Source organism: Schistocerca nitens, chromosome 4, assembly GCF_023898315.1.
Source record: "Schistocerca nitens isolate TAMUIC-IGC-003100 chromosome 4, iqSchNite1.1, whole genome shotgun sequence".
In the NCBI taxonomy this organism is placed as follows: domain Eukaryota; kingdom Metazoa; phylum Arthropoda; class Insecta; order Orthoptera; family Acrididae; genus Schistocerca; species Schistocerca nitens.
The window spans coordinates 86,602,708-86,622,167 of NC_064617.1; the positions used below are offsets into that span (position 1 = coordinate 86,602,708).

Genomic DNA, 19,460 nt, shown 5'->3' on the forward strand with positions numbered 1-19,460 from the left:
CGATGGGAAGGTTCCCTTGTCTGAGCCATTTGAACCATTTGAACCACCTACTTGATAGCTTGTTTGTCCGTCATTGGAACGAAATACAACACTGATCCTCCATATCGTGGATCCGACAGTTTATTGGTAGATTTGTGAAGGTATGTGGTACTACATGTCTACGTACAGTTCACATAATTCGCGTGAATAACGGGCCGGTGATTTGCGTACGCGGTGATGCAGACCGATAGCAACCCAACTGGATTCCATAGCATTTACATCCGGAAAATTTCGTCACCGAGAGGTCATTGTGAGTTCACAATGATGCTCTTCAGACTACTGTAACACGGTGCTGGCTCCGAGACACGGACAGTTATACCGCTCAAAGACGGTAACGTCGTCGGGGAAGACATCAAACATTAAGGGATGCAGGTGGTTCGCAGCTGTCAGGGCGTCTTGGATTACTACCACACGTCCCATGCAAGCACACGAGAATGACTCCCATAGCACAATACTGCTCCCACCAGCCTGCACCAGTGGCGCGCTGCAAGTTTCGAGCCGCCGTCCACCTCGACCTAGTGCAGCAAAAATGTGATTCACCCCAAGAGCTGACACGTTTTCATTGATCGACGGTGGAAATCTCGGTGCTTCCGCGCCCACTGTAATCGTGATCGACGATGTCGTTGGGTCATCTAGAGGTGGTCTGCTTCGGAGCTCTGTGTTCAAGAATGTACGATGGACAAAGTGCTCCAAAATACTTGTGCCAGCACAAGCATGCGCTCTTTCGGCAGAGACGCCACATCACCGTCTATACTGCTTTACAGAGCAGACATGCCCCCGAACCGCACGTTCTGTGAAGAATTGTGGACGCCCAACCATTTAGCGCTTAGTGGAAGTTTAAACTGTCCTTCAACCTCTTTGGCGTTTTCGAGGTACTCGTTCACAGGCTCTGCACAACAATAATCCACCCTTTATCAAAGTCGTTTATCTCAATAGGTTTCCCCGTTGCAGCCCATATATTCGCTAGGGTAATTACCCACTCTTGTCTGCTCCGCTTATACAGCGTGGTCCATTAATAGTGACTGGGCCAAATATCTCACGAAATAAGCATCAAACGAAAACACTGCAAAGATCGAAACTCGTCTAGCTTGAAGGGGGAAACCAGATGGCGCTATGGTTGGCCCGCTAGATGGCGCTGCCATAGGTCAAACGGATATCAACTGCGTTTTTTTTAATAGGAACCCCCATTTTTATTACGTATTCGTGTAGTACGTAAAGAAATATGAATGTTTTAGTTGGACCACTTTTTTCACTTTGTGATAGATGGCGCTATAATAGTCACAAACGTATAACTACGTGGTAGCACGCAACATTCCGCCAGTGCGGACGGTATTTGCTTCGTGATACACTACCCGTGTTAAAATGGACCGTTTACCAATTGCGGAAAAGGTCGATATCGTGTTGATGTATGGCTATTGTGATCAAAATGCCCAACGGACGTGTGCTATGTATGTTGCTCGGTATCCTGGACGACATCATCCAAGTGTCCGGACCGTTAGCACAATAGTTACGTTATTGAAGGGAACAGGAAGTGTTAAGCAATATGTGAAACGTCAACCACGACCTGCAACAAATGATGATGCCCAAGTAGGTGTTTTAGCTGCTGTCGCGGCTAATCCGCACATCAGTAGCAGACAAATTGCGCGAGAATCGGGAATCTCAAAAACGTCGGTGTTGAGAATGCTACATCAACATCGATTGCACCCGTACCATATTTCTATGCACCAGGAATTGCATGGCGACGAATTTGCACGTCGTGTACAGTTCTGCCACTGGGCACAAGAGAAATTACGGGACGATAACAGATTTTTTGCACGCGTACTGTTTAGCGACGAAGCGTCATTCACCAACAGCGGTAACGTAAACCGGCATAATATGCACTATTGGGCAACGAAAAATCCACGATGGCTGCGACAAGTGGAACATTAGCGACCTTGGCGGGTTAATGTATGGTGCGGCATTATGGGAGGAAGGATAATTGGCTCCCATTTTATCGATGGCAATCTAAATGGTGCAATGTGTGCTGATTTCCTGCGTAATAAAAAATGGTTCAAGTGGCTCTGAGCACTATGGGAATTAACATCTATGGTCATCAGTCCCCTAGAACTTAGAACTACTTAAACCTAACTAACCTAAGGACATCACACAACACCCGGTCATCACGAGGCAGAGGAAATCCCTGACCCCGCCGGGATCCTGCGTAATATTCTACCCATGTTACTACAAGATATTTCACTGCATGACAGAATGCCGATGCACTTCCAACATGATGGATGTCCGGCACACAGCTCGCGTGCAGTTGAGGCGGTATTGAATAGCATATTTCATGACAGGTGGATTGGTCGTCGAAGCACCATAGCATGGCCCTCGCGTTCACCGGATCTGACTTCCCCGGATTTCTTTCTGTGGAGAAAGTTGAAGGATATTTGCTATCGTGATCCACCGACAATGCCTGACAACATGCGTCAGCGCATTGTCAATGCATGTGCGAACAATACGGAAGGCGAACTACTCGCTGTTGAGAGGAGTGTCGTTACAGGTATTGCCAAATGCACTGAGGTTGACGGACATCATTTTGAGCATTTATTGCATGAATGTGTTATTTACAGTTAATCACGCTGCAACAGCATGCGTTCTCAGAAGTGATAAGTTCACAAAGGTACATGTATCACATTGGAACAACCGAAATAAAATGTTCAAACGTACCTATGTGCTGTATTTTAATTTTAAAAACCTACCTGTTACAATCTGTTCGTCTAAAATTGTGAGCCATATGTTTGCGACTATTACAGCGCCATCTACCACAAAGCGAAAAAAGTGGTCCAACTAAAACATTCATATTTCTTTACGTACTACACGAATATGTAATAAAAATGGGAGTTCCTCTTTAAAAAAGCCGCAGTTGATATCCGTTTGGCCTATGGCAGCGCCATCTAGCGGGCCAACCGTAGCGCCATCTGGTTTCCCCCTTCAAGCTAGACGAGTTTCGTTCTTTGCAGTTTTTTCGTTTGACGCTTATTTCGTGAGATATTTGGCCCGGTTATGCTCAATGGACCACCCTGTGTACTGTTATTACTGCGTCACGCGCCACCAGGCGGAATCCAACTTTGCGGTGGTCAGTGATCATATGTTTTGGTTTATCGGTGTAACTTGACAATGATAATAAATAAAAATTGTGCGAAGTTTCAGTTGCGTTCTTCTCAAAACGATCTGTTGAAAGAATATTGTTTGGTGTCTCATTTCACGCTCAGATTTCCTCAGCATCGTGTTATTTTCTACATCTACTTCTACATTTACATGGATACTCTACAAATCACATTTAAGTGCCTGGCAGAGTGTTAATCGAACCACCTTCACAATTCTCTATTATTTCAATCTCGTAGCGCGCGGAAAGAATGAACATCTGTATCTTTCCGTACAAGCTTTGATTTTACTTATTTTATCGTGGTGATCGTTCCGCCCTATGTAGTTCGGTGTCAACAAAATATTTTCGCATTCGGAGGAGAAAGTTGGTGATTGGAATTTCGTGAGAAGATTCCGTCGCAACGATAAACGCCTTTGTTTTAATGATTTCCAGCCCAAATCCTGTATCATTTCTGTGACACTCTGTCCTATATTTCGCGATAATACAAAACGTGCTGCCTTTCTTTGAACTTTTTCGATGTACTTCGTCCTACCTGGTAAGGATCCCACACCGCGCAGCAGTATTCTAAGAGAGGACGGACAAGCGTAGTGTAGGCAGTCTCCTTAGTAGCTCTGTTACATTTTCTAAGTGTCCTGCCAATAAAACGCAGCCTTTGGTTAGCCTTCCCCACAACACTTTCTGTGTGTTCTTTCCAATTTAAATTGTTCGTAATTCTAATACCCAGGTATTTAGTTGAATTTTCGGTTTTTAGATTAGACTGATTTATCGTGTAACCAAAGTTTAACGAGTTCCTTTTAGCACTCATGTTGATGACCTGACACTTTTCGTTATTTAGGGTCAACTCTGATCGTTACAATTAACTGTCAGTTTTGCTTCGGATTCGAAATACTAGACTCACAGGAGAACGACCATAAGGTGCCCGAGGCAGCAATAGGCCCTTCGAGACAAGTCGGCTGGAGGACGATGTATTGAATCGCGACGCAATTTGTGTGTTCCATCGTCACTTTTTTGAATAGGTGTATTTTTCGCTTATTTTTGGAAGATTTGGGCATTGTGTGTGTGTGTGTGTGTGTGTGTGTATGTTGTAGTCTTCAGTCCACAGACTGGTTTGAAGCAGCTTTCCAAGCTACTCTATCCTGTGCAAGCTTCTTCATCTCCCAGTACGTACTGCAACCTACATCGTTCTGAATCTGCTTAGTGTATTCAACTCTTGGTGTCCCTCTACGGATATTTTTTTCTAAATCGGTCTGCAGTTTTTTTTATCTTCTGATGACTTTATTAGCCGATAAACGACAGCGTCATCTGCAAACAACGGAAGACGGCTGCTCAGGTTGTCTCCACATCGTTTATATAGATAAGGAACAGCAAAGGGCCTATAACACTACCTTGGGGAATGCCAGAAATGAGTTCTGTTTTTCTCGATGACTTTCCGTCAATTACTACGAAATGTGACCCCTCTGACAGGAAATCACAAACCCAGTCACATAACTGAGACGATAATCCATAAGCACGCAATTTTACTACGAGCCGCTTGTGTGGTACACTGTCAAAAGCCTTCCGGAAATCCAGGAATACGGAATCGATCTGAAATCCCTTGTCAATAGCAATCAGCACTTCATGTGAATAAAGAGCTAGTTGTGTTTCACAGGAACGATGTTTTCTAAACCCACGTTGACTGTGTATCAATAGACCGTTTCAAAAATTGGTTCAAATGGCTCTTGAGCACTATGGGACTTAACATCTGTGGTCATCAGTCCCCTAGAAATTAGAACTACTTAAACCTAACTAACCTAAGGACATCACACACATCCATGCCCGAGGCAGGATTCGAACCTGCGACCGTAGCGGTCGCGCGGTTCCAGACTGTATCGCCTAGAACCGCTCGGCCACCCCGGGCGGCTGGACCGTTTCGTTCGAGGTAATTCATAATGTTCAAACACAATATATCTTCTAAAAGTCTGCTGCATATCGACGTTAACGATATGGGCCTGTAATTTAGTGGATTACTCCTACTACCTTTCTTGGATATTGGTGTGACCTGTCTTTTGGTACGGATCTTTCGTCGAGCGGACGGTTGAATATGATTGTTAAGTATGGAGCTAATGCATCAGCATACTGCGACAGGAACCTAACTGGTATACAGTCTGGACCAGAAGACTTGCTTTTATTAAGTGATTTGAGTTGCTCCACTACTCTGAGGATATTTACTTCTTCGTTACTCATGTTGGCAGCTGTTCCCGATTCGAATTCTGGAATATTTACTTCGTCTTCTTTTGTGAAGGCATTTCGGGAGGCTGTGTTTGGTAACTCTGCTTTGGCAGCACTGTCTTCGATAGTGACTCCATTGCTATCGCGCAGAGAAGGCACTGATTGTTTCATTCCGCTAACATATTTGACATACGATCAGAATCTCTTTGGATTTTCTGCCAGGTTTCGAGACAAAGTTTCGTTGTGCAAACTGTTATAAGCATCTTGCATTGAAGTCTGCGCTAAATTTCGAGCTTCTGTAAAAGATCGCCAATCTTGGGGATTTTACGTCTGTTTAAATTTGGCATGTTTGTTTCGTTGTTTCTGGAACAGTGTTCTAACCCGTTTTGTGTACCAAGGAGGGTCAGCTCCGTCGTTTGTTAATTTATTTGGTATAAATCTCTCAATTGATGCCGATACTAATTCTTTGAATTCAAGCCACATCTGGTCAACACTTGCATCGTTAATTTGGAATGAGTGAATATTGTCTCTCAGGAAGGCGTCAAGTGAATTTTTATCTGCTTTTTTGAATAGGTGTATTTTTCGCTTATTTTTGGAAGATTTGGGCATTGTGTGTGTGTGTGTGTGTGTGTGTGTGTGTGTGTGTGTATGTTGTAGTCTTCAGTCCACAGACTGGTTTGAAGCAGCTTTCCAAGCTACTCTATCCTGTGCAAGCTTCTTCATCTCCCAGTACGTACTGCAACCTACATCCTTCTGAATGTGCTTAGTGTATTCATCTCTTGGTGTCCCTCTACGATTTTTACCCTCCACGCCGCCCTCCAGTACTAAATTGGTGGTCCTTTGATGCGTTTCGTTGAGGAAACTGTTAACAGGCGTCTCGCATTGAACTCCGCGCAAAGTTTCGAGCCTCGTTTTACTTTTGTCGATGTTCGTATTAGAACCCGATTTCTTCTGTGGGATGTTCGATTTTTATGAACCTAAAGTGGCCACGTCTCACACCTGTCTAACTGATTTTGTGTTGTGTGATAGTTGTGACGTGTCGTGTCGTCACGCAGGTGTCGGTTCTGCACGGGGCGTCGGCGAGCAGCAGCCGGCCACTGGTGGTGGACACTGGCCGCGCGCTGCAGCTGAGGATGCACCACCAGCCAGAGGCGGGGGCGGCTGGGGACGGGCTGTGGCCGGGCGCCGTGCAGCTGTCGCCGCCGCCCGCCGCCCCCGCGCCCGCCCCCGCCACGCTGGCGGCGGTGGCGGCAGCCGCCCTCCTAGCGGCCCTGGGAGTCGTCTTCCTGGCCCTCCGCTGCCTCCGCAGCAGCGCCTGCCGCGGGCCCAAGCGGGCCGACCCGTGGCCGACGGGCAGCGACCTCTGCGCGCAGACCGCAGCCTCTGCCGCTTCGGAAGCGCTGCCTCTGCAGGTCAGGAGCTCCGCCCCAGAGACCGACCTGGAGGACGGCCCGGCGCCGACTACTCTGCCCGCCGCCGCGACGGCGAGCCGAGACCAGCCGTCAGCAAGTGGCGTCTCCTGGCTGCCGGTGGTCGAACTAAACATGAGCAGCGACTGGCTCAACTCGCTGTAGCAGACGCCGGGGCCAAATGGGCCGCACCCCAACTGTGCGACTCACCGCTGTAGGGTCACGCATCCTGGTTCGATAATCGTGGCCAATGGACGACGTCGCTCTGGCTCTACACAGGGCAGCTAATTGGACTGTCTGCTACTGCTTGCGATACTGCCGTTTGGTATGATGTTCACGTCAGCGTCGGCCTGCCTCCAACGGTGATGTCATGCGAAACAATATTGGGATTGTGAGACCTTAACTTTTCCCGGCAAATTGAATGTTCGAACAACTTACTGATTTGCTGCCAGGTGACGTCGTCGACTACCGCCGATATTTCGACAGGAGCACACCCTGCCATTCTCAAGGCACAAATGCAAAGGGGAAGAAATGTGCAAGGAAATTTAATACCTCGGTTCACAGAGGAGAAACCAGATACCACACTAACAGAGATGGTGGATTTTGTTTAAATGCTGCTTGGAATCCGGCTCAGTCTCTCATCAAAAAACTGAGGGACAGAATTAGTGCTACCTCACTTGTTGATAACTCACTATCGGTATTTCTGGTGTTGGTCATCTTTGTTTGTGTTGACACTTGTTCTATGTGTAGTATCTTCCTGGTTTCTCCTCTGTGAACCGAGGTATTAAATTTCCTTGCACATTTCTTCCTCCTTGCATTTGTGCCTTGAGAATGGCAGGGTGTGCTCCTGTCGAAATATCGGCGGTGGTCGACGACGTCACCCGGCAACAAACCCGTAAGTTGTTCAAATATTGGGATTATTCCTCCTTGTCAGCTGCGTGTTTGGAGGTTACTGTTAGAAACTAGAGGTTCGGCAAGGTCTGGACAACAGCTGATGAGCTCCCCTGAATCGTAACGCCTCCTGGCTGCAGGTAGTGGAACTAAACACAAGAAGTGACAGGAAGAACGCACTCTAACAGACACTGGAGCCAACTGGAGCACACCCCAATTGTGGGACTCACCATTGTTGGATCACGCATCTTGATAATAATCGTTTGGCAGGAAATTAACTGACGGACGAGGCCGCTCTGGCTTCACACCGCAGCATTGTATTGGACCGTCTGGTGCTTCTTGTGATACTGCTTTCCGGCATGACGCTCACGCTGCGGGTCTACATGTCTCGAATGGTGACGTGGCGCAAAACAATATTGGTATAATCGCTCCTTGTGAACAGTACTGTTGGAGGTGCCTATTAGCAACAAGAGCTTTGGCAAGGTTTGGGCAACAGCCTATGAGCTCATCTGTTTGGTGCACGTGTGCGTCGCCCATCAGCATGTGCGAACCAGAACCCCATTACACTGCTGCGATGCACTAGTTTGCTGAGACTATTACGTCACTCTGTTGACCAGCGAGCCGTGGATGGTTGACGTTTGCTGAAAAGCAAATACTGTTCTGCGTGCAGGATCTTCACGCACCTGCTATTGTACATTGTGAGACATCGATGATGAGTGAAGTGTTCGACTGGCGCACACCCTAGCTGCACGTCATCTGATTTTACGACTTTTCCTTCTGGGTTGCAACAGTTTGTTACGATATCGCTGTCGCAAGAAACTGATTGATGTGCGAGACGGCATTGGCTCTACACAGTGTACCCTTGTAGTTGACTCTTTTGTGCTCCTTTTTATACTGGTCTTTGGCATGATCTTCACACGTGACTCTATTGAGCTGCTTCTCTCGTCAAAATGTCTACAACATGTCTCCAATGCCGATCTTGCCCACAACAATATTGGTACTTCTTCTTTTTCTGAACTCCTCTTTGTGGATCACTGTTTCGGACGACAGGTTCGGTAAAGTGGTCAGCCTCACCTGACTTGTGTGGTACACGTATGCATCGACCACCTGCAAGACTTGTGAAAGCACCGTCCATTGAAAGAAAGTTAGTTTAGGGAGAAATACATTACAGACTATGCACTACCCTGGACAATCTTTATCGCTCTATGGGCAAACCTACCATGGAAGGTTGATCTTCGTTGGGAAACAACTAATGTCCTAACTTTAGGCTCTTCATATATTTGCTATCGTATGTTAGTCTCTAGTAGGTTGCCTCTATATCCTCAAATGCTGTGGGTTATTGCAGGCCAGTAACGCGTTGGGTACAGTATGCAGCCAACGCCGATCCGTCCCAAAGCGATATTGGTACTGTGCTCCTTGTGAGATAAGTGCTGTAGTGTTTGAAATAAAGCTCATTACCGTCACAACCGGACTTAGCAAGCAGAAGACTGTAATTGGAGACACACTTGACTCGATTAGTACGACTGTGCTTCAGTTCTTCCCATCCGGAAAAGTACGCCATTGTGGACTTCAGCTATAGAAACTATTTTCACAAAGTGTCAGCTGCTGGGCAGTCGCATTACGTTTCCTGCACGCTAGAAGACTACTAGAGAAGTCTGGTGTTCGAACTGTTGGTCTACAGCCCCAGAAGGACGACATCTGCTCAAGAGGGACCAGTGCTCAAACTCTGTAGTCTTCGGACACATGCGATTCCGATTTGTCCTCATGGGTGCTATCAAGTGACTTTCGACAAGGCATAAATAGTCATGATGCCTCTGTGACCACTTATGTGGATATTGTGGGAAACTGTATACATTCATTTGTTGCAGACGTGTATTTTTACACCAGTTTGTTCACCCTGTTTGTATCTTTGTGCATAGACTGCCAGGACAGAGCCAAAGAATGTAACGAATATTAGTAGACGTTTCAGGAATGGACAAATGCTTCTGAATTATTCTTGTACTTGAGCACACATTGATCTGCAAATATAAATTTTACTGACACACTGCAATGTAGTATTTGAATAATTATTAATTTAAAAATGTATCAAGCACCATTTTAATACGACATTTATTTTAAGTCTTCGTCAGAGAGCAAGAATTTTCATTTTTACAGGTTATGCCTGTGCTTGAAACTTCGACTCACTGCGTGTGTGACTACAAGGAGAGAAATAAGTTGAGAGGTTATTGTCACGTAGACGATAAGATCATTACAGATGGAGCACCATTTTGTAATAGGGCAGAGGATAGGAAAGGAAATGGGCAGTTTTCTTTGCAGACGAACTGTCTCAGTATTTCCCTTCAGCGATTTGGAGAAGCCACAGGAAACCTAATTCAGCGCAAGGCTTTCAACAGCCGCCGTCGGCAAAACGAGTCCAGCCTATTACCATTTTGTCACTTCTAAAAATGAAGTAGAGGGCTGTATGGAAAGTAAGGTCCGATATGGCGCGATATGGAGACCACAGTGAAAGTCCGATGAGGTTTTGCACAGATGTGTTGGGCAGTGTCCCAGGTATGCCCATCCACAGCGTCACGTCGCCCTTTTCAGTTCAAAGCGCACAGTGAACATGTACAGTTGCCTAGGAAATAGAGTCTCCTGCCAAGTACGAGAGCCTGGTGGGAGGTTTCGCCTGATGTCATGCAACCCGCATAACATAGCTGTCATGCATTCATTCTTCATGACAATTTTCGGCCACACTCTGCGGGGGCAATGTAGAGTTTTCGGTGGCAAGTGTTTGATCACCTATAGCCCGAATTGGCTCCCCCTGAGTTTCATCTGTGCTCACATACATTGCTGGCTCTGAAGGCAACGTTTTGGCGCAGACAACGAGCTGTGGACCATTGTAGAGAATTGGCGGAAAACACAGGCGGCTGCCTTCTATGACGAGGTATACGGAAGATGGAATAACGCTACGACAGATGCCTAAATCGCAGCGGCGACCATGTAGAGAAGTAGCTGGAAGATGTAGCTAACTGCTGCAAATACAACATTTTTGATTCTCATAGTGATTTCCATTTCGCGACCGATCGGACTTTTCTTTCCGGATAGACCTCCTATATTTCAGTTACCTACGTGAATTCGTTAAGGTCTAAAATGGACTCAGCCGACTGGTCACTCTCAAGCTTATTAAAACTTAAGTAACTATACAAGCAGTGCCGTACCATGGGAGTGGTATGCTGGTACTCGCCCGAATACACAGTAGGTTTCACGTGCCTTAGACCTCCGTCTAGTGGACGAACATTGATACACCTATTAATATTAGGGATTTGAAGGCAGCAGTTATGTACATAAACTGATTTGAGGGATAAGGTGAGCATCTGTCTGTGGCTGTTTGCTGACGTTGCTGTACTGTAGGGGAAGATGTCGTCGCTGAGTGACTGTAGGAAAGTACATAACGACTTAGGCAAAACTTCTATTTGGTGACATAAAAGTGGCAGTTTGCCCTAAATGTAGAACAATTTGAGTTAATACAGGTAAGTAGGAAAAACGCTCCTGTAATATTTAAATACGGAATCAATGGTGTGCTCCTTGACACAGTCGAGTCGATTAAATATCTAGGTGTAGCGTGGCAAAGCGATACGAAATGGAACGAGCACGTAAGGACGGGAACAGGGAAGACGAAAGGCCAACTTTGGGAAATCGTAACTCATCTTGTAAGTAGGCTGTTTAGGTTTTTATGTTGGTAACGCCACGTAGCGCTCTGTATGAAAAGCACTGACTGTGCTGTGTGCAGTCTGTGGCTGGTTGGACTCATTGTTGGAATATTCGCTTGTGTAGTGTTGTGCTGTTGGATGTGAACAGCACCTAGCGTTGTGCAGTTGGAGGTGAGCCGCCAGCACTGGTGGATGTGGGGAGAGAGATGCCAGAGTTTTGAGAGCGGACGATCTGGGCGTGTGTCAGAAAAAGGAAGTTCTCTATCAAAATCTTTCATTTGCTAACTATGCCTATCAGTAGTTAGTGCGTTCAGTAGTTAGAATCTTTTATTTAGCTGGTAGTATTGGCGCTCGCTGTATTGCAGTAGTTCGAGTAACGAAGATTTTTGTGAGGTATGTGATTCATGAAAGGTAAAGGTTATTGTTAGTCAGGGCCATTCTTTTGTAGCGATTATTGAAAGTCAGATTGTGTTGCGCTAAAATATTGTGTGTCTGTTTATTGATGATCAGAATAAGTAAAGAGAGAAATGTCTGAGTACGTTCAGTTTTGCTCAGCTGTTTGAAAATCAAATAACGTAAGAGGTTTTCCAGCACTGTCATTTTTAAATTTTTCTAAGGGGACGTTACAGTCTATAGAGGAGACCACTTGTGTGAATCATTTTTAAGAACTACTCGAGTGGTTGGGATACCCGTCTGTTTAGATTACTGTAAGACATCGAAACAATTCTGAGGCATGCTGCTACATTTGAAACCCCTAGGTTCAATCAACAAGCGAGTATTACGGAGGTACTTCGTGAACTCAAATGTGAATCCCTGAAGGAATGACGAAGTTCATTTAGCGATACGCGGTTGAGAAACTTTAGAGAACCGGCATTTGCTGCTGACTGCAGAGCTATTCTACTGCCCCCAACGTACATTTCACTTAATGACAACGTAGATAACAGAAATTAGGCAATTAGCCAGTCGTATCCCTCTAGCTCCGTTTGCGAGTGGAACAGGAAAGGAAATGCGCAGTATTGGTACAAGCATCATTCGAAGGCTTGAGGTGTGAGTATGTAGTTGCAGATGTAGACGTACTGCAGAATGAGATTTTCACTCTGCAGCGGAGTGTGTGCTGATATGAAACTTCCTGGCAGATTAAAACTGTGTGCGGACCGAGGCTAGAACTCAGGACCTTTGCCTTTCGCGGGCAAGTGCTCTACCATCTGCGCCACCCAAGCACGACTTACGCCCCGTCCTCACAGCTTTACTTCCGCTAGTACCTCGTCTCCTACTTTCCAAACTTCACAGAAGCTCTCCTGCGAACCTTGCAGAACTAGCACTCCCGAAAGAAAGGATACTGCGGAGAAATGGCTTAGCCACAGCCTGGGGGATGTTTCCAGAATGAGATTTTCACTCTGCAGCGGAGTGTGCGCTGATATGAAATTTCCTAGCAGATTAAAACTGTGCGCCCGACCGAGACTCGAACACGGGACCTTTGCCTTTCGCGGGCAAGGCAAAGGACCCGAGTTCGAGTCTCGGTCCGGCACACAGTTTTAATCTGCCAGGAAGGACCATCTACCATTCATCCGCCTATTTGTACTGCACACGTCCATCTCATTTTCATTACAGTCATAATTATGTCTCCCATTCAGGTCCCTTCCCTGACCCACTTGCTGCTGATTTTCATGTCGTTCGTAATAAACATCTTCACAGCTCGCTGACCAACTCGCAGATTTATAATGGATTTCCACACGAAAAGTTCGTGTCCCACTGCCGTTAAGTCAACACCGGTGACACACGCAATAGATATTCCCGTTCAGGTACACCGTAAACTTAGTTTTGAAGGCTCTGATTTGTTTGCCAAAAAGGATCCAGGACACTTTTTTCTCTTCTTTTTACGAGGGCGAGTCGAATGAAAACCTTAAATATTTTTTAAAATATTATTTATTGTGCAGAAGTGGAACAAAGCTGTATCACATACCAACATAATCTCCCCCACGCTCAATGGAAGTCCTCCAGCGATTACAAAGTGCATAAATTCCTTTAGAAAAAAATTCTTTTGGTAGTCCGCGCAACCACTCATGCACCGCGTGGCCTACCTCTTCATCATAACGGAACGTCTTTCATCCAGTTGTGTCTTTGAGTGGTCCAAACATATGGAAATCACTTGGGGCAAGGTCTGATGGTATGGTGGATGGTGGATGAGGTAGACACTCAAAATGCGGGTCTGTTATTGCTGCAATTGTTGTACGGGCAGTGTGGGGCCTTGCATTATCACGTTGCAAAAGGACACCTGCTGACAGAAATCCACGTCGCTTTGATTTGATTGCAGGACGCAGATGATTTTTTAGTTCTGTGTATGATGCACTGGTGACAGTGGTCCCTCTAGGCATGTAATGCTCCAAAACGACGCCTTTTTCGTCATCATAACCTTCCCTGCTGATGGTTCTGTTCGAAACTTCTTTGGTTCTGGTGATGAGGAATGGCGCCATTCCTTGCTCGCTCTCCTCGTTTCCGGTTGGTGAAAGTGCACACAGGTTTCGTCCCCATTAACGATTCTTGCAAGGAAGCCATCACCTTCTCGTTCAAAGCGCCGAAGAAGTTCTTCGCAAGCATCAACACGTCGTTCTCTCATTTCAGGAGTCATCTGACCTGGCACCCATTGTGCAGACACTTTGTGAAACGAGCACATCATGCACAATGTGGTGTGCTGACCCATGACTAGTCTGTAAACATGCTGCAATGTCATTCAGTGTCACTCGGCGGTTTTCCTTCACTATGGCTTCAACTGCTGCAATGTTATGTGCAGTCACAACTCGTTGTGCCTGACCTGGACGAGGAGCATCTTCCTCTTAAGTCACACCATTTGAGAACTTCGTACTCCATTCGTAGACTTGCTGCTGTGACAGACATGCATCACCGTACTGAATCTTCATTCGTCGATAAATTTCCATAGGTTTCGCACCTTCACTACGCAAAAACCGAATAACAGAACGCTGTTCTTCCCTAGTGCAATTCGCTAGTGGGGCGGCCATCTTTATACTGATACTGCGACGGTATGTGTGTCTCTGCACTCTGCTGCCACCTACAGGCCATTCTGCACGCTGTTTGTAGCACGCTTACCAACTTACAGGATAACTGCGTGAAATTTCGATTTGTTATTACAAATTTAAGGTTTTCATTTGACTCACCCCCGTAGTTCTAATGTTCTCATGCTGTTGTTAGCTAGCGTAATACTGGGTGCCCCAAAGTAATGATTCATTTTCGTGAAAACAGTCTTGTTTCATAGGTCTTTGAGATGCTCTCTGTAGAAGAAGGAATAGCAATTGTAAAACATTGCGGAAGGTGCTTGAGTTGTATATGGGAAATAGATACCAACAAGAAGCAATAACAGGCACCTTGTCACAAGGGAAGTGTGCTTACTAGGGAACATCCTGGACGAGCGGTTGAGTGTGGGGGTGGGGGAGGGGGGAGATAAGGGGGGGCTGAAAGCAGCCAACGCGCTTCTGTTAAAATCAGTACCTTGCATCAATTGTGTGATCGGATTGTTGGAGGGGGGGGGGGGGGGGGGCGGCACCAACAGCACCACATTTGATCGTCGACTACGGAACATGTTCCGGATAACGGCGGAAGAAGGGTGCTGTAATGGCAGAAAAATAGAAGTTACTGTTCTGAATAATTAGCTTATTCCATGAGACAAGCTTTCAATAGTCTCCGTAAAATTAATATTGAAATAAGAAGTATCAAAAAGACTAAGAATAACGAAGTCTAAGGAACGTGAAATGGTCACTAGTGTCTTATTTTTTTAGAGTTTATACTGATATAAGACAGTGTTTCATTTCTTCTCGCTTTTGTGCCTCGTGTCTGGGTCTTGAGTCCTGTGTTTTGTGTCTGATGTCTTCTCTATGGTTAACAAAATCGATAGTTTTCAAGTAAAATGACTTTCCTTCACGTAGTTAGGGGAAAACTTATCGACGGTGTGTAACGGCAAAGATCCAAGATGTCAACAGCTATTTCAGTATCTGTCTAGCCAGACACACGGAGCACGGTCCTTTACGCGTGATTCACTGTGAACTGTGTTAATACTGCTGGACGAAAAATATTTGAGGGACCTTAAATCTAAGTGTTTTTCAATTGTCAAGAGTTAACTGTTTCCGCGAGAAATGACTAACATCTTTGGATTTCATTTGTCAGCTAGTAGGCAATTATCAAGAGAAAACTTTAGATTATGTAATTTTCAATTAAATTTGGAAGGAAAAGAAATGTTCACATAGAGGAAAATGACCATTTTAGGCAAAATACAAGTGTTGGAACTTTAATAGTGGCAATATTTATTTACAACTTGTGCAAAATAGATACGTGTTTCAAAGTTTTACTGACCTTCAAAGTAGTCACTAGCGTTGTGTATAACCCGTTGCCTGCGATGTGGAAGTCGTTGGATACTCTTAGCAGTGCCAGTTGTGTTGCCAGTTCGAGCGTCATAGCATTCTTATGCGCGAATGTACAGAGAGGCCATTGAGATTGCCAAACACTGCAATGATTTTAGTAGAAAAGATGAAGGCATTAAGCTGGATAAGATATGGATGTGAACATTGCAGCAACAGCGTGACAATCGATTAATTTCAATTGAGAAAGTTGGCAGTATCAGAGATCATAGCACAGCCGACGTCACGTGACTGACAGCGGCGCCCTCTGGATGGCTTATATATATACGGCGCTCACTCGCGCTCTCGTTACAGTTCGCCTATTGTCCTCGGAGGATGCCTTCTGCAGTCGAAGGCAAAACGTCAGGGGAGGGTCTTATGTATGAACCACGGCATGTCAGCCCGGAAGTGTTGAATGATGATTCTAAAAGATGGTAAACACTGGACGTCCTCGCAGCTCCGTGTGATTTTCAGGGCGCTACATTTGTATTCAAAGTACATACACACTTAATATCCGTTAAACTGATGCCAGAATACCAAGAGGCGCTGTTCCTTCTTCCTCCACGCCTTCTCATCTTCGAGTAATATCCAGGATATCCAGGCGGGCGAGGTACGACCCCCCCCCCCCCCCCCCATAGGTCCTACGACACTTCCTTGGGGCACTCCTGACGACATCCAGTCTCTGACGAACACGCGCCTTCGAGGTCAACGTAGTGGGTTCTGTTATTTAAGGAGTCTTCGAGCCACTCACATATCTGTGAACCTATTACACATGCTCGTACATTTGTTAACAGCCACCAATGGGGAACCGTGTCAAAAGCTTTCCGGCAGTTAATAAATATGGAGTCTGCCTGTTGTCTTTCATCCATGATTCACAGGATACAATGTGAGAAAATGGCAAGCTGAGTTTCCCACTAGCGATGCTTAATAAATACGTGTTGTTGTCGTCGTTGCGGTCTTCAGTCCTGAGACTGGTTTGATGCAGCTCTCCATGCTACTCTATCCTGTGCAAGCTTCTTCATCTCCCAGTACCTACTGCAGCCTACATCCTTCTGAATCTGCTTAGTGTATTCATCTCTTGGTCTCCCTCTACGATTTTTACCCTCCACGCTGCCCTCCAATACTAAATTGGTGATCCCTCGATGTCTCAGTACATGTCCTACCAACCGATCCCTTCTTCTAGTCAAGTTGTGCCACAAACTCCTCTTCTCCCCGATTCTATTCAATACCTCCTCATTAGTTATGTGATCTACCCACCTTATCTTCAGCATTCTTCTGTAGCACCACATTTCGAGAGCTTCTATTCTCTTCTTGTCTAAACTATTTATCGTCCACGTTTCACTTCCATACATGGCTACACTCCATACAAATACATTCAGAAACGACTACCAGACACTTAAATCTATACTCGATGTTAACAAATTACTCTTCTTCAGAAACGCTTTCCTTGCCATTGCCAGTCTACATTTTATATCTTCTCTACTTTGACCATCATCAGTTATTTATTTTGCTCCGCAAACAGCAAAACTCCTTTACTACTTTAAGTGTCTCATTTCCTAATCTAATTCCCTCAGCATCACCCGACTTAATTCGACTACATTCCATTATCCTCGTTTTGATTTTGTCGATGTTCATCTTATACCCTCCTTTCAAGACACTGTGTAATCCGTTCAGTAGCTCTTCCAAGTCCTTTGCTGTCTCCGACAGAATTACAATGTCATCGGCGAACCTCAAAGTTTTTATTTCTTCTCCGTGGATTTTAATACCTACTCCGAACTTTTCTTTTGTTTCCTTTATTGCTTGCTCAATATACAGATTGAATAACATCGGGGATCGGCTACAACCCTGTCTCACTCCCTTCCCAACCACTGCTTCCCTTTCATGTCCCTCGACTCTTATAACTGCCATCTGCTTTCTGTACAAATTGTAAATAACCTTTCGCTCCCTGTATTTTACCCCTGCCACCTTCAGAATTTGAAAGAGAGTATTCCAGTCAACAGTGTCAAAAGCTTTCTATAAGTCTACAAATGCTAGGATCGTAGGTTTGCCTTTCCTTAATCTATTTCCTAAGATAAATCGTAGGGTCAGTATTGCCTCACGTGTTCCAATATTTCTGCAATCTTACCAACGCCAAAAGCGATAGCGAACAGGCTGCTGGCAGCGTTTGACTGTTTCGTGAGTGCGGGTATTATTTTAAAATCCGCTAGGACACGTCTTCTCTTCCCATCCCAGAAGGAAGCCGTGGTCCTCAACATACATGTCACAACCGCTGCCCTCTGTGGCTGCGCGATTGTTAAGTTGTGGACCCGCCATGCGACCGGTATGTGGGAAGCCTAAGTGATGACTTGCCGCCTGTTGTATAGTGCGCATATGTCTACTATCCTTTTTTCATCGAATACAGTTATGACCACGCTGAATTTCCCTCGCATCAGGACTCCTACAGCACGTGACATTTACTGTCTAATTATACGATCGCGTGGCATTGCTGGGCAGGAGGCCGCATCCTCGGAATTTTAGCCACCGGGTGGAAGTCTCATTTCAGGTACGCCAGATTGGGTGACCTGCGCGTCGGTAATCATGAAATGATGATGAGGACATCACAACATACAATCCACGAGTGGAGAAAAACCTCCAACCCGACCCGGAATCGAACCCGGGTCCGCTGCGTGGTAGGTAAACACCTTACCACTCAGCTAATCTGGCAGCCTATTGTCTAAAGTAAGAGGTCACACCCTGAACATGGTGGAGAGCCGGCACCCTGAGATCGCATGGCCCGTAGAGTGGCGTTCCGTGCACCATGTCCTCCTCGCATGGAAGCTCGTGCGATCTGGTATCTGGTTCTCAGTTAAAACTACACGACGCAACTTCGACTACATGCCATTAATATGGAAGATTCTCCACTTTTCCCTCTGTGTCACACTCCAGAAAAGGATGAAAATCGACTGGTGTGTGGACCTTCTGCAGACGTACGGCTCATAACAGCAAAAATACTTGTTTTATTGATTCCTGCTGCTCCACACACTGCTGTGCTGCAGTCGCTCCTGTTCGCTTATGAGACATTTGCCCACGCAGGAATACAGACGCAGGGAACTGGGTAAATGGACTGTCAGTTCATTATTTACTTCGAGGTGGCAGCAAGTGCGTCCTTGACTCTAATGGAATGTTGTCTACTCCGGGGGCCTTGTTTCGACTCAGATCTTTCAGTGCTCTGTCACACTCTTTACGCAGTATCATATCTCCCATTTCATCCTCATCTACATCCTCTTCCATTTCCATAATATTGTCCTCAAGTACCTCGCCCTTGTATAGACCCTCTATATAATCCTTACACCTTTCTGCTTTCCCTTCTTTGTTTAGAACTGGGTTCCCATCAAAGCTCTTCATATTCATGCAAGTGGTTCTCCTTTCTCCAAAGGTCTCTTTAATTTTCCTGTATGCAGTATCTATTTTACCCCTAGTGAGATAAGCCTCTACATCCTTACATTTGTCCTCTAGCCATCCCCGCTTAGCCATTTTGCACTTACTGTCGATCTCATTTTTGAGACGTTTGTATTCCTTTTTGCCTGCTTCATTTACTGCATTTTTATATTTTCTCCTTTCATCAGTTCAATATTTCTTCTGTTACCCAAGGGTTTCTACTAGCCGTCGTCTTTTTACCTATTTGATCCTC

The 19,460-nt window shown here is 45.6% G+C and overlaps 1 protein-coding gene across 1 annotated transcript in view; it reads left to right on the forward strand.

Moving 5' to 3' along the window:
• LOC126252131 (uncharacterized) overlaps nt 1-6,966 on the forward strand; it is a 131,027-nt gene extending 124,061 nt beyond the window's left edge. Inside the window, exons 3-4 of the mRNA XM_049952996.1 lie at nt 6,448-6,587; nt 6,702-6,966. Of these exons, the coding sequence (XP_049808953.1) occupies nt 6,448-6,587; nt 6,702-6,966 (405 nt within the window). The remainder of the gene's footprint in view (nt 1-6,447; nt 6,588-6,701) is intronic.
• Nucleotides 6,967-19,460: the final 12,494 nt, after the last annotated feature.